We start from the raw sequence: 16,276 nt of genomic DNA on the forward strand, positions 1-16,276 counted from the left end.
ACTCTGCATTAGTACAGGCTATTTCTTCCACCTGGAATGCCCTCTCCATGTATGTCAGGAAGACAAATTCCTGTTTATGCTTAAAGTCTTGGTTTACCTGCTACTTTCTTTATATAAACTGATTCTACAAAGAAATACAACTCATTCCCTTAAGCACCTTGTACATTTTCTACTAGTATACTTACTGCATTTTACTACAACTGCTTATTCCCACCTCTTTCCCCTCTCAATTTTTGTCTCCTTAAGATGGAACCTGTCTTTTCATCTTTCAATCCCTGGCATTAAGTGCAGTACCTGGCACATGGTAGGCAATGAATATTCGTCCATTTATTCAACAAATAAGTTATGAAGAAAAAATAATATACAAGGATATGAGAACGAATGAGTCCTACAAAAATAATTATGGTAAATAAATAGCTATTCTAGGAATTGCAGGGAGTCAATAATAGTAATAATAGCAACCCACATATATTATATATACCTAGCCTATGATAAGCTCTACATATATTATCACAAAACACTACAGTGTAGATAGTATCATGAAACACATTTTACAGATGAAGAAACTGAGGCACAAAAAGATTTTTAAAAATTGTTAAAGGCCACAGAAATAAAGCCAAGACTGAGAGAAGTCATTCTTAACTACTATTCTATTGCACCTTTCAATGTTGCCCAACGTTAAATCGTCACTGATATTATCCAGGGCTTTACTGTCCCTTATTGCGATGTAATTGCTCTCATTTCTCCACTTTCTCTTTTCTCTGTGCTTTTAAGGTTTAGTCTACTTTTCTCCTCTCTTTCTTCCTCTCCCTTTTTCTTCCTCCGATTCTCTCTATTCAATTTCCATAATGAACATAACATGTGCTAAACTATATGATCAGGTATGTTAATACTGATATACCTTCTCTTCTTTTATCAGGGAATGTTATGGTGAGAAACAAGTAGAATAAAGGAAGCTAGGGAAGACAAAGACAAGTTAGGGAGAAAGGAGGTAAAGTAAGATTGTATAGTATAAAAGAAAGTTTCTAGAAATAGAAAACTTAGAAGAAACTTTTGAATCTGGTGAAAGAAAATTCAATGATTATCATCAAGAACAATACTTTAGCTGAATTATGGGTGAGAAGGCTGTAAGGAAGACAGGAATGGAGGCAGCCAATCACTGAAGACTACTTCTTTGAAAAATTAGGTATGTAATCACAGACAGCGCTAAAGTGATAGCTATAAAGCATAGCTGAATCAAATGGTTTCTGATGTATGTTTTTTCTTCAACTAAATAAATCTGAACATAATTAAATGCTAACGCTAAACCAATTTATCCACTGCAAAATATGAAACTATTAGTTCCATGACAAGAACTTTGCCTTTTTTGTTCATAGCCATCACACTCAAAGCTTGGCACTTAGTAGATATTCATTAATTATAAATAAATAAATTATTCTAATAAAAAAACTACATATTGCAGATAATCCACTTTATAGCTACAGTATTTAGATTTTATTTATTCTATCAACTGAATGCTGCATTAAAGTTCATTTATTGCAGGTATTTGTTGAATACCTAGTATGTGCCAGATACTGTTCTAGGCCTTGGAATACAGCAGAGGACAATCCAGAAAAGTATCCTTGCTCTAACTCGAAGAACCAAACACAAACCCCCAAATGAAAATGCAGGATACCTGGGGAGATAAATTCTCAAAGGAATTCAAAGTACTGTAAAGAGATATCCCGTGAAAATGGGAAAAGAGGGAGGTGTTTTATACAAGATATTCACACACAGCCTCTCTGTTTCGGTGATATCTCAATGAGAAAATGAACCAAGCAAAGAGATGAAGAGCATTCTAGGAACAATAAATCTCACTGGAGTAAAGGAAACAAAGGAAAGAGTAATACTGCCCATTGCAGTAATGTACCAATATTTCATCTATAACAATTATAATTGTACTGTCTTTCACAGATGGATAGTTTTGAAACTTACACACAAAGGGAGAAAATTAGAAAAAATTCAAATTTATTACCCTGCAAAAATTCTCCATGTTTTAGCACTTTTCCTTATATAATCAAAGAATTGTTTCAATGCTGCAAGCGATACTCTGAAATCATGTCATTGTATGAGTTAAAAATAGTTCACATTAAATTTCAATAATTTTTATAGCCATTAGTCTCAAGTATGATATATAACACCAGCTTTCTTACAGAAAGCAGTGCACTACCCTTTGGATAAGACTATACTTTGATATTCCTTTGAGGAAAAACATTATACCAAGTGAAAGAAACCAGACACAAAGTACTACATATTGTATGATTCCATTCATATAAAATGTAAATATAAATCAATTTATAAAGATGAAATTGGATTAGTGGTTATATAATGCTGGGGAAGGATAGTGGAATTGAGAGGTGACTGCTAAAGGGTGTGGAGTTTTTCTTTTTGGAGAATATAATTGCTCTAAAATGTTTTGTGGTGATAAATGCACAAATTGTAATTAAACTAAAAGTCACTGATAATACATTTTGGGTAGATTTAAGGTATGTGAATATATCTCAATATAATTGCTTTTAAAAAAAGAATATACATAGTTTGCCCAATATTCTCATCATGTCACTTTCCTTCCTACCTATCAGTAATTTAGCATGGTAGAAAAGAATTAAACTGTTTCCACATATCCCAAATAACATGGAGTAACATGCATAACAGAAAATGAGTCCATTAGGTCAAGATATTTTCCATACTGGAATTTTTTTGTTTCGTTAGCACTAATCTAATCTAAGTGATAAAAATTAAGAATTTTTTAAAAATCAAAGAATTTATCAACAAAAGAGCTGAAAAGCAGAATGAAGCCAAATTTCTTCCAAGAAATTTTAAAAAGCAAATTTTAAATACCCTTTTTCTTTAGTGAAGCAAAAAAGAAATACTGAGAAATCAAGGCCAATGTGCATTTGAAAAAAAGGAGAACTTTCTTACAGTTAAGCAATTAAAATAAAACAAATAAAACTTCAGCATTAAATGTGCTGCAAAATGTACACATTCAATCCAGCCAAGATGGTTACACCCATTCCCATTAGTAAAACCTAATGAGAAACGAATGAGCTCAGCTGCAGGGGCTTGTTTGTTTTTTAATTTTATCCACCTGCTCAAAACATAATTTCTATTTTACCTGAAGTCTTTTGTTGGATATAAGGGGAATCAAATATTCCTAAACAAGAAATGACGAAACTCTGAAAGTACAGCACAAGCTTCATTTGTTCTATGCTCATTTGGTGCATTCTGTTTTAACATTTTGACAGGTTGTCTTCATGTTTAAAGAACACAAATGTTTTGCCAGTGCTATTAACCAGTTTATGTGGGGGTGAAAAGAAAATGTAGAGAAGAGAAATGGCTGTTTTTCAAGATTACTTGTTAAGCAAATGAAAGGAAAATCATGCCCAAGTACTTGACTGTGGTATTCAGAGAGTGGGATTCATTAGAAAATTAGAAATAACATATAAATAAAAATAAACATTTTAAAAGGAAACTATTGTTATTTGGAAAAAAGAAATGTTATTTGAAAACCTGTCAGACTGAGAAAACAAGTGCCAAATTCTGCAATGAAAATGGTAATTTAAAAACTTAAGGCTAAAGAAAGTATACATCAAAAGAGTTATAAAAAGAATGGTAGCAAAGGTGAAAAATTAATTATCTGTGAAAAGCAAGCAAGGAAATGATTAAGGCTATACTGAGTATTTGGTTTCAGTTTTAATTGACTTTATTTAGTACACTATTTGGTTTTGTTCTGATTTGAGCCTAAATGAAATTTAGAAAAAAATATATGAGAAATATTCTCATCAAATTCAAATAAAATTCTAGTTTAATTTTTAAATGATGTTCAATTTCAAATCTTGCTTAGGAAAGAATATAATTCTAACTCCATTACAAGAAACACTACTGTAATGGAAATCTTCAATAAAAAGTGCCAAACATTAGTCCAATATCTATTAAAGACATACGATTTAATGCAAGTTATCAAAAATAAACAAAATTCTTATACAACAAATGATTTTGGAGAGTCCATTTAAATTTGCTTAAGCTACAGAACATGACCTATAATTCAGACACAGTGACTATCAAGTCTGATGAATTTAAGCAGTTTTTTTTAACTCATTTGCAATGTGAAGACAAATCTACTAAAGCAATTTTAAAAATTTGTTGTTCACATTAAAAACTTTTATTCAAAGTAATACCTATCTATACTAGCAGTACCTAATACAAACTATGTCTACAAGGGAAATTTTTCCTCCCAAATCTACTCCCTGTTTGTATTAAGGACATCCATCACCATGGTAAGAGAAATTTCTATTTTTAAAAATCTCAGCATTGGTTGACTCTTGCCTTTTTCTCCCTCAGCCTACTGACTTACAAAATCCTAATATCTTTTACATTTGTCCTTTTTCACTCCAGTTTCATTATAAATAACTTAGTTTAACATTTACCATTTTTTATTAATCTTTTGCACTAAGTAGTTTCTTGGCTTCTAATTTCAATCCTCACTGATGTATTTTACAAACTCTTGCCAGATTAAAATTCTAAAGAACAGACCGTGGCACTTCCCACCTCAAAACTTGTAAGAGATTCCTGCCAAATACAAAATATAAGTCCACACTCACTAGCCCATCATTCAAGATCCTCCTCAATATGGAATCAGTTTACATTTCCAATACCATTTCCCATTATTCTCATTCATTTCAATGCAGAGGTACCATTCACTATAGCCAAAGATAATTAATTGCCATTTTTTTATACCTGACCTTAAATTTCTCACTTACCACAGTGTCTATGACTAAAAGTACTTCCTACGTAAAATAACATTCCCCTTCAACCACTTGTGCAATAATTCAGGGTTCAATTAAATGTCACCTCCTTCACAATGCCTTCTCTGATGTCCCCAGCAATATGTAAACTCCTACTCCACCAAATACCCACAGCATGTTGCAAATTTATTGGATAATATTTCACAAGTAATAGCATGGCTATTTACATACCCACCTTACCTCTCTTACTAGGTTCCTTAAGGGAGAAATGTCCAAATGGGGAAAGTCCTTTAATGGAAAATATCCTTAAGGAAAAACATCTGCAGAGCCATGCACACAGTAAGTACACATAAATATGTTGAATGCTTAAATAAATGAATACACCTATTTTATTAATAAAGAAGTATAAGTGTGTATACAACAGTATGATAATAACATACTGAGTGGAGCTAAATTTGGAGCTAGAATATGGCTGAAATCTAAAGAAATGGTATTATAAAATAACTAGGTTTTCATATTAATGCCAAAAGAAAAAGAAAAAAAACAAATCCACATTTTCATATAACACAAAACTCAAATACAAGGACATACTATTTATTATACACACATATATATATAACATATATTATGTATATAAATTATATATAATAGCAATTTTGTTTTCTAACTCAATAAAGCTAAGAAGAAAGCTGCCAATAGCATACTGAAATAATTCTTACTTAGATTAAGCTTTGGAAATCTTTTTTTCAATTTCTTCTTTAATGGATTAAGTTCCGGCATTATTTCTGGGACAGCTACATAAAAGTCTGCATGAATTTCATCATCCAAAATCTGAGAATCACGAAAAAAAAAAAAAAAGATAATCTCAGATTAGATGAAAAGCTTTAGTCTTCCAAAAATAATTTAAGTATAATGTAGTCATTTCCCTTATAATTCAGAAAAGACATTAAGTACAATCATTCTGTTCAAACACAAGGATATATGAACATATTTACTAATAATGAAAACCATCAGAAGCAAAACATGCTCTCATGTTTTCTTTTCAAAATAGCCACATCCTTTTTATTTTTTTAATTTCTCTCCCCTACACCCCCCAACTCCCCTGTTGTCTGTTCTCTGTGTCCATTTGCTGCATGCTGTTCTTTCTGTCTGCTTCTGTTGTTGTCAGAAGCATGGGAATCTGTGTTTCTTTTTGTTGCATCATTTTGCTGTGTCAGCTCTCCGTGTGTGCAGCGCCATTCCTGGGCAGGCTGCACTTTCTTTCGTGCTGGGCAGCTCTCCTTACAGGGCACACTCCTTGCACGTGGGACTCCCCTACGCAGGGACACCCTGCATGGCGCGAGCACTCCTTGCACGCATCAGCATTGCGCGTGGGCCAGCTCCACACGGGTCAAGGAGGCCTGGGGTTTGTACCGCCGACCTCCCATGTGGTAGACAGATGCCCTATCCACTGGGCCAAGTCCGCTTTCCCACATTCATTTTTTAAGAAACCATTTAATGGCTTCATTTCTTCCATGGGGTTGGGTTAGGAAAAAGTGTTATATGCTAGAACACAGCAATGTCTACATGGTTCACAAAACCTCACAAAGTTCAATTCATCAAAAACTGAAAAAACAAGTTAAAAATTTTGCAATAGGTCATATGTAAAATTAGTAACTACTAGCTGCCAAATTGATTAGCAACCATACCGTATTCCTAAATTTAGAGCATCAAGAGAATTGAATCTGTAATTATTTTCACCAAGAACTGAAACTAAAATTTTCTTTATTGTCCATAACTAAAAATAAAAGTGGAGGGGTGTGATTAAAGACAAGTTTACTTATAGTTTATTTTCTAGAAAGGCAATGAGGATAATATTCAATTCTAAAGAGGCATTTCTAACTAACTCAGGCAAGAATCCAACAAAAATATTACACTACTACAATATATTCCATTTACAATTTAGTTGATTATTAAATGAAGCAACTTTTTGGAACATACAGCCTGGGCAACAAATATTACACTGATAATTCTTTTTGCATGAAATCTTACCAGAACATGCCATTCAAAGCCTTGAGTTGAGGTTACACAGTAAACTCTAAAAACCTGAATTATAGCAAAATTAAACAGTGCTTCTGGAATGATATCTTCCTGTTACTACTCTTTCTTTTCATAAATTCTTTATTTCCTAAATAACATACTATCTTCCCTTAACATTAACTAACATTAAATGAACACCCATGTGCCAAGCATTGTGGTAAATATTTTAATGGTTTAATCATTCAGTCCTCATAACCCAAAGAGGCAGGTACTAATATTGTCCACACATTCCAGATAAGGAAACTTAGGAACTAATTAATTTTTTTTTTTTAAGGTACCCAGGCTGGCGTTTGAACCCGGGACCCAGAACCTCTTATGCGGGAAGCCAACACTCAACCATTGAACCATTGAACACATTGGTTCCTCTGTAGATAAGGAAACTTAGGGCTCAGGGATGATGTGAAGTTTGTGTGTTTGTAAAAGAGCCAGAATTCAAACACAGGCAGTGCGGTTCCAGAACCAATGCTCTTAACACTTGAAATATGAACACAGAGGCAATTCTGAAATGTCAAAAAATTGCATATGGGATTTCTACTCCAAGAACTTCTATTTTTTTTTTTTTAGATTTATTTTATTTATTTCTCCCCCCTTCCCCACCCCCCCCAAGACCTTCTTTAAGTTAAAATACATAAAAAGTATATCTTGAAAGTTATGATACAGTTACACTTAAAAATATTGAAATATCTTGGAATAATACAAAACTGTGGATGGAAATCATGTTCTTAGAAATAACTGAAATATCAAATTATTTTAAAATCCCCTGGGACTGAGCCCATCTGTGATATTTCAAAATAAAACAAAATGAATTTATTAAGTAAGTTTTGGATCACAGAAGGGTTACAACTATGACAGGAGGATCATTTGCACGGGATGTCAGTGATGGGGGACATATGGGAGAAAGATCACCTGGGCATACATATAAGGCATATAAATGTGTTCAGTCATTCATGGGGCATTGTCCAGTGGGTGGAAATTCACACAATAACTGAAAGAATATCAAGTTCCCATCCTGGGGAGCTCTGCCACATTCTCCAATGGAACAGCAAGAATCCCCTGAGTACAGGGGCAATGACTAGTGGAAGAGGATGGCCCATGGGCCCTTAATATTGACAACTGTATTTATGAACCTTTACTCTTAAAATGGAAACTTAGCCTAGTATTACAAGGTGCCTAAGAGTTATCTCCTGAGAGCCTCCTTGTTGCTCAAATGTGGCCTCTCTCTAAACTGAACTCAGCATATAAATGCATTACCTTCCCCCCAGCGTGGACATGACTCCCAGGGATGAGTCTCCCTGGCACCAAGGGATAACTACCAAGCACCAACTAGCAATGCAATTGGAAAAGGACCTTGACCAAAAGGTGGAAAAGGTAAAAACAAATGAGTTTATATGGTTAAGAGACTTCAAAGTGAACTAGGAGGTCATTCCTGAGGTTACACTTACGCACGACTCAGCAGGATTTCATTGACTGCCAAAATAGATATTACCCCAAATAGTGGGCTCCAGAGGGCTCTGAAGACATCCAGACACCATAGTCAGGGAAGATAGCTCAGGAGTTTGATGCCTTGCCAGTGGGCCCTACTTTGGAATTTATGTTCCCATTTATAAAAGAGATGGACTCATTGTGGTTTCCCTAAACATGGCTCTTCTGACCCTTCTATTTGAACATATAACTAATATTAGGGTTGATAGGTGTATGCCCAAGAGACTACAATCTTTAGGCTGTCCATGTGCTAGCTGGGCCCTGATCTTAATGGAGTTGCAACACCTACTCTCCAGTTCACTGGACTCACCCAGGACAACTAACAAGGAGACGATGTTGGACAGCAACCATCCCAAGGAACCAAGAGAGTCTACAACTGCAAGCAAGAGAGTCCCATCTGTCTGCTCCATGGGATTGAAGCCCCTTCTCAATCAGAGGCCAAGTGGGCATCACCATCCCAGAATCCTCAGGACTGGGAAATGAACTATGGACTAAAGTAAACTTACTGGTATTCCACTACAGATTTGTGATTCTAGCAATGGATAAAATTATATTATTGATGTGGTGGCAGACCACTGGAGGTTCTGAGGACAGGAAGAGAGAAAAACAGGTAAAATATGGGGGCATTTTTGGGACTTGAGAATTGTCCTGAACAACATTACAACAACAGATACAGGCCATTACGTATCTTGCCATAACCTACAAACTTGTGCAGGAGAGAGTATTCACTACAATGTAAACCATAATCCATGCTTAGAGGCAATGCTCCAAAATCTTTTCATCAATTCTAATGAATATACCCTACACTAATGAAGGATGTTGTTAATGTGGGAAAATGTGGGAGATGTAGGGAATGGGGTATATAGGAAATCCCTATATTTTTATGTAACATTTATGTATTCTAAATATCTTTTTTAAAAAAAATAAAAAATGTATTTTTTTAAAATTTATGACATATCAGTAGGAATTGGGCACCATATTCTGGCTTTGGCCTACAAACTGTATTAAGGCATAATCCCTTCCAATTTTCTACTAGTTATGCTCCCCAAAATCATTCCAGATTCCCCACAAATTTAGAGTACAGAGGGTGGGGAAAAAAAACCTGCAAGCATTGCTGTACATCCCCAAGGAAGACCCTAGTCAAAACCTCCCCATATGAAGATCTGGATATGGGACAAAGGATAGATTTCCAAGTCACTTTTTACTTTAAAAACAAAACAAAACAAAACAAAACAAAAATCTATAATATTAAGGGAAATCTTTTGTATTTCAGAAATAACATTCCAAATTCAGCATACGTGCCCCTTCCTCCCACCTCTTTTAAAAAGTCATTCTGGTTTCAAAGGAATCCATAAGCTCTTTGTTATTTTCTAAAGCAGGTTATATAATCATGTCACCACCAAGTTTCTGTACTACATCTAAACAAACATGGCAGGAAAAGTTAAGAAAAACCAAAAGTTCCATGTTGTTTGGATTTCAATTTAAATTTCACAGTCAAAAACACAGTCATATTTTTCTTTCCAGTCTATCTACGAAACTGTTATACACATAAAGCAAATAAGAAAAAAAATCATAATATAAATCAAGCATAATTAATATCAGTTTGCCTTAATAGTTTTCCTTATCTTGATTTTTCAGACCCCAAGAAAAATGAAAAATTTTCCGTTCTATTAAAACCTACTAATTATATATCAGAAGATATAAGCATAGTGTTTATGTTCTACATGTAATAAATCAATAGATGACAAAGATAACAGAACCTGTAAAATTAATGTGCATGAAAACAATACAATACCTTCTGAATCAGATTAGTTCCTCCCACATATGCAGCTCCATTTTCTTCTGCCATTTTAATCTCTGATGCATTCTGCCAAAATACAAGTTTGAATATTAATCCTTAACTTTAAACAAATTCAGTATGCTTTCAAGTATTTTGTAAGAAATAACACACTTCACAATAAAATTGTGAGGTTTTATTTTTAATTTAAAATGCACCAATTTTCAATTAAATGCACCAGCGATACATCCTGAACAAATCTGTTTGTAAGACAGTAAGATGTTTCTTGACTGACAAATGAAGAAATACATTAAATGGCATGTTGGGAACCTACCAAATGTCTCGACCTAAGTCTCTGGTGCTATCAACATATTGCCTTCCAAAGTAAGAGATTAAAATAATACCGAGTTTGTTTTTTTTTAAACTTAGAGACGTGTTATCAAACCAATAGAGTAGAGGGGGAAAAAATTGTTAAGAAGAAATGATAGAACCAAAATTTAGCTAGGTGTCTGAAAAATTAAAAGGAAAAATAAAAAATTAGTTATTTCCTTTCCTTATATTCCATGTATTCCATTTGGTTTTACTGTGAAAATATAACACTCCCTCAGTCACTGAAGTTTTGTGGCATTCTAATAGCCCACTTTTCTAGAAAGAAAGTGAAGTTTTCTTCTTTGAAAGTGAGACAAAAAGATTCTTATAATGCCTCAAGTTAGAACTTCAAATGGGGAAAAACTCAAAACACTTTACAAATTTATAAACACATAAAAAAGAAATGTTTGCAATACAAGAAGATTTACATTTTTCAAAGAACTGTATTATTTCATTTGTTATATATTTGACTTTGCAGACTATATATTTTTTACTAGATATTTTTAAAAGTTATGGTTTCAAAATCCTTATAGTACTTTAAAGAAATCCAAGGAGGGGAGGTTGAGAACGAAGCAGGCATCAGTAGGATAAATTCTGTACTCTCATGTTATTATGAGAAATGTCACCGTGTGTTGAACTAAGAATGATGACGCTCAAAAAGTTTAGCTCTTTCCCAAACTAGTGAAAGTCTTGAGCTTCAAATGGAGAAAATAAGACTAAATGAACTCTAAGATTTTCTCTAATTCTACTATCCAGTTATTCTAATCAGTGAATAATGTGATACATTAAAAAAGAAATGCTATAAAAAGTTGACAAAGTTTACTCACCCCTGTAAATACAGCAACTTTATTGATTTCTGAAGTGAATGGGTATGGAAAATTAAGAACACTGGTAAATGGTTCCACTTTTTTCTAAACAAACAACGGGAAAAATAATTATAAAATGTTCATCTTATGTTTTCTAATGTAACGTCTTTGTGATCTATTAACTTTAATTTAAAAAGTGTGAAACAAAATAAAATTAAAATAGCAAAAAAAAAGTTCATCTTTTCTATATCTCTCATATTCTGTAAAATACAGAGCTGGGATATATTGATTTTAGTGTTTTAATTCTACCATATGTCCTCCCATTAATCCAGAACTATTTATTGATTACAGTTACAGATTTCTTTTTTAAATCACAATGAAAATCTAAATTTCTCTTCCCATCTCTGTACTCCCATGGTATTTGGCTTCTATCTTTATTACATCATATGTATTGAGTTATGTTTTCACATCCATACCTCCCCCACTGCATAGTACAATACTTTTCACATGACAAATGCCTATAAATGTTTGCTACTTGAATTAAATTTAAAAGATAATCTAATTTTCTGACACCATCAAGGAGGATACCAATCTAGCTGGGTTTACTGAGTAATAGATAATAGCCAATTGATATGCTCAGTAGGTCAAACCTAATCTACGTCTTTAGCTCTAAACAATCAAGTAATATAAACTCTAAGTCCAAGATAGCATCCCAAACCTGAAAAGCTCTTCTGAATGGGTCCATTTCAAAATACCTTGGACCATACCATTTCCAGACATATTTGGGAAGTCAGATGGAACATCTAACAATAGCAGAAATTTGAGGCACCCTTGCAGGGAAAGATTCTATAAGATCTATAAGGTCTCAGAACTAGTCTGTTGAGTCATTTGGCCAAGAACATCTCTCAGGGACCTTTCACATGGTGACAAATTCTTGACACACAGTTCTGGAGTAGCTTTAAGGTCTAGGAGAAACAAGTGGTTCTTCCTCTAATTAAAAACTGCCTGAAAGTGATGGAAAAATTATGTTTGGGTAAAAATATCTCCCTGAGAATTTCTTTTCATAAAAGAAGGCATAAATTCTTAAGCACATGTGATTCAGTTTTACTGACTGCCATTCCTTTGCCATTAACATGCCTCAACTGGTTTTAGTAAAATTTTAAATGGTGAGCAATAATAGCAATAGGCTTATTGTACAAAGCATTCTGTGAAGAACAAAGAGGGTCTTAGGAAATCGCAGTATTTTTTCAATGTTATTAGTTTACAAGTGGCTTCAATTTATGAAATGAAGTTTGTGGTCCTACAAGATTTTGTTAGGAACTATATTAATGGTGGAATGAGAAGGAGAAAGTGATCGTCCTGGACACTACAAATCTTTGGGGGAAAAAAAGAACAGTAACACTATGGTATAAAATTTTAAAATGTAAAATGGCTACCAGAAATTTCTAGTAAGTAAGAATTAAGAAATGAGACCAACACTGGTCCAAATGTTAACTCTGTCTCCTGTTCCGTGACCCTGAGCAAGTTACTTCATTTTCTGTGCCTCAATTTCCTTTTTTTGAGGCTGTTATAGGATTAAATGAGAAAAGGCATTCAAAGTATTTAGCATTGTGCCTAGCACAGAGAAACTTTTCAATAAATGTTGGTTGTTATTAAACACTAAGTCCTTTTACATGCATTATTTCATTTATTCCTCACTACAACCATATAAACTAAGCATTTTATCTCCCTTGAGAGATGAGAAAACTAAGTTCTGAAGAAGCTAAGGAACTAGCCCAAAGTCAGAGCAAGTTAGTGGTGAAGGCATAATTCAAGATCTGTAATCTGCAGATTACATGATAGACTATACTGCCACTTCCCAGGTGCTCTATTATTAGCATTGTGGTTGTTGTTGAGGTTGTTAAATCATATTCAAAAGCTTATACCTTCTAGTTTGAAAAAAAAAAAAGACTTCCTCAGAATAAAAATTAAAATATTTCTAAGTAAGTTATATTTCTTAAAGAGAAAACCATATAAAATTTAAGGCTATAATGGCTCACAAAGCTAATCTAGTGTTCTTCCTATTTTTACAGGTTTCATAAACAAAAATCTCACATGGAGCTCTAATATATAAATAGGTAGAGCAGAGAAGCTCTGCCTAAAGCAAGAATGAGCAGCCTTACTTAGTCTCAACCTAGGATTCTGAGAAACACATGTAAAGGCCACTGAACTCATTGAAGGCCCTTATTTACAGAGGAGAGAACTGACACCCAGGCAGCATAAGAAACTTTCCAAAGTTACAGTAACACCTCAATTAATTTCAACACTACTTGTGCTAAAATTTATACCAGTGAGTCTTCAAGGATGTCTACTTATCAACTCTCCAGAGCATATTCAACATTTTATTTCATATTTGGAAAATTAAAAAACAAACACAGTTTTCATAATATTAAATACCGAAGGAACTTAAGATTTTCTAACAATTATCACAGGAGGTAAGAATTTTTAAAAATTAAGAAATGTGAACTCATATAGCCATGTAAGAACATACATTTATTTAATTGAATCTACATACCTTCTTCTCCAATGCCATATCCAGTGTCAAATCAAGATAAACACCTTGCTTTGGATAAGTAAAGTCCAGAATTTGAAATTTCTTAAGTAAGTGAATAGCTTTCTCCACCTCATATATCTGCCTTGGGTATAAGCGTTTTAAATAGACATCATCCTCAGGCTCGCTTTCCATATAGGGGTATGATTTTATTTTTTCTATATCATCCTTTTTTTCATCTGATGTTTTTTCTTTAGGACCTTTTTTTTTCTTTTCAGGTCTTAAAAAACAAAGAAGACAGATTCAAGATTGGTTATCTCAATTCATATTCCAAGAGACTTAAAATGTTAAAATAAGCAAATGTATTACACTGAAGAAAAAAGAAATGATTTAGTTTATTCAAAAGCATAGATTGCTTTAGTTTCTCTAGTTCAACAACTATTAAGTGAAAATTTGTGCTATTTATTATTTCTCTAGAAATTTACAGAGGAGTGAAGTAAAAAGACATGCAAAGAGATCATTTCAATATAATGTGGTCAATACTATGAGAGTGTTAAGGGAGATCTAGGGAAAGAACACTTAACCCAGACCAGGAGGCTAAGAATAGTTTTCTGGGGAAACAGATGTAGCTCAACTGATAGAGTGTCCGCCTACCATATGGGACGTCCAGGGTTCAAACCCAGGGCCTCCTGACCTGTGTGGTGAGCTGGCCCATGTACAGTGCTGATGCACGCAAGGAGTGCCATGCCATGCAGGCCTGCCCAGGAGTGGTACCGCACACACGGAGAGCTGATGCAGCAAGATGATGCAACAAAAAGAGACAAGATTCCTAGTGCTGCTGACAAAGAATCCAAGTGAACACAGAAGAACACACCGTGAACGGACACAGAGAGCAGACAATGGGGGGAGGGGAATAGAAATAAATTTAAAAATTAAAAAAAAGAATAGTTTTCTGAAAGAGATGGTCCCAAAGCCAATTCCTGAAGGATAAAGCAGATTATACACCCAAGAAAAATGAATATATATGTCCATACAAAAACTTGTAAATAATTTGTTTACAGTAGCATTATCTGTAATAGCCGAAAAGGAGAAACAACACAAATGCTATCAACTGTTGAACAGATACATAAAATGTGGTATACTTATACAACAGAATATTATTTGGCCATGAAAAAGAAAGAAGTGTGGTACTTGCTACAAGGATGAACCTTAAAAACATTATGAGTGAAAGAAGTCAGTCACAAAAGACCATATACTGTATGATTCTACTTATATGCAATAGCCAGATTGGTCAAATTTGTCAAATTTGTAGAGACAAAAGTAGATAAATGGTTGTCTAGGGCTGGGGTTAGGCTACCTAGGCAGCTGGAGGGGGCAAGGCACAGAGAATGGAAATAACTGCTAATGGGCTCATGAGTTTCTCTGGAAGGTGATGAGAATGCAGCAATATTGATTGTAGTGATGGATGTACAACTCCGTGACTACACTAAAAACCAACTGTGCTGTACATTTTAAATGGTTAAATAAATTGTACTGAATATGAATTATACCTGAATGAAGCTATTATTTAAAAATAGAGTTAGCCAGGCAAAGAAACAATAAAATTAAAGGATTGAAGCATGGAATAAAATGGTATAGGAGGGGAGTTATTTTAAGTTTTGGATGATTACATCAGGGATGGGCAAACTTTTTCATAAAGGACCAAAAGCAAAAGTTTTAGGCTTTGTTAACCATATGGTCTCTGATTCAACTACTCAAATCTGTCCCTGTAGTAAGAAATCAGCCATGGAAATTACATAAATAAATGAACAGCTATTTTCCAATAAGACTTAACTGTGAACACTGAAATTGGAATTTCATAATTTTCATTTCACAAAATATCTTTTTTGCAACCATATGAAAATGTAAAAACCATTCTTAGCTCATGAACCATACAAAAATAGGCGGTAGGCCCATGGGTTGCAGTTTACAGAATCCTAAAGGTAGATTAGAAGGCAGAAACAGTAGATGAAACTGAAGAATCTATATCACAGAGGGTCTACTCTAGAAGCAATGAGAAGCCACTAACAAGAATGACATCTGTATATCAGGTAGAGCATTCGGGCAGCAATATAAGGGATAGATTTGAAGGGAGTATTATTTCCGTTTCTGCCCAGAGATATGTTAGCCTAAACCACAACAGTGAGAGTAATATGGATATAGAAGAGATGACTGATTAGAGAAATATTTACCAGGTAAATACTGAAAATAGAGAAAGGGGAAAGGAAATATCTCTAATACATCTTAGATTTCTGGCTTGGGTTACTAGACCTAGAGTAGTACTAAGACCAGAAATAAAGAAAACAAAAAACAGGTTTCTGGTGAGGAAGTAGTCACAGAGATAAGCTCAGTTTGGGGCAGAGTTTTAGCATGTGGTAGATTGCATCATTGACCCCAATTCTCTTCACCT

At 34.0% G+C, this 16,276-nt stretch overlaps 1 protein-coding gene across 1 annotated transcript in view; it reads right to left on the minus strand.

Annotated features, from left to right (window-relative positions):
- MRPL1 (mitochondrial ribosomal protein L1) overlaps positions 1–16,276 on the minus strand; it is a 78,914-nt gene that overhangs the window by 22,635 nt on the left and 40,003 nt on the right. The window contains exons 3-6 of the mRNA XM_023590623.3: positions 13,852–14,107; positions 11,319–11,402; positions 10,141–10,212; positions 5,504–5,615 (exon numbers count right to left, since the gene is read on the minus strand). Coding sequence (XP_023446391.2) covers positions 5,504–5,615; positions 10,141–10,212; positions 11,319–11,402; positions 13,852–14,107 — 524 coding nt within the window. The remainder of the gene's footprint in view (positions 1–5,503; positions 5,616–10,140; positions 10,213–11,318; positions 11,403–13,851; positions 14,108–16,276) is intronic.

This window comes from Dasypus novemcinctus, chromosome 1, assembly GCF_030445035.2.
Source record: "Dasypus novemcinctus isolate mDasNov1 chromosome 1, mDasNov1.1.hap2, whole genome shotgun sequence".
NCBI classification, from domain to species: domain Eukaryota; kingdom Metazoa; phylum Chordata; class Mammalia; order Cingulata; family Dasypodidae; genus Dasypus; species Dasypus novemcinctus.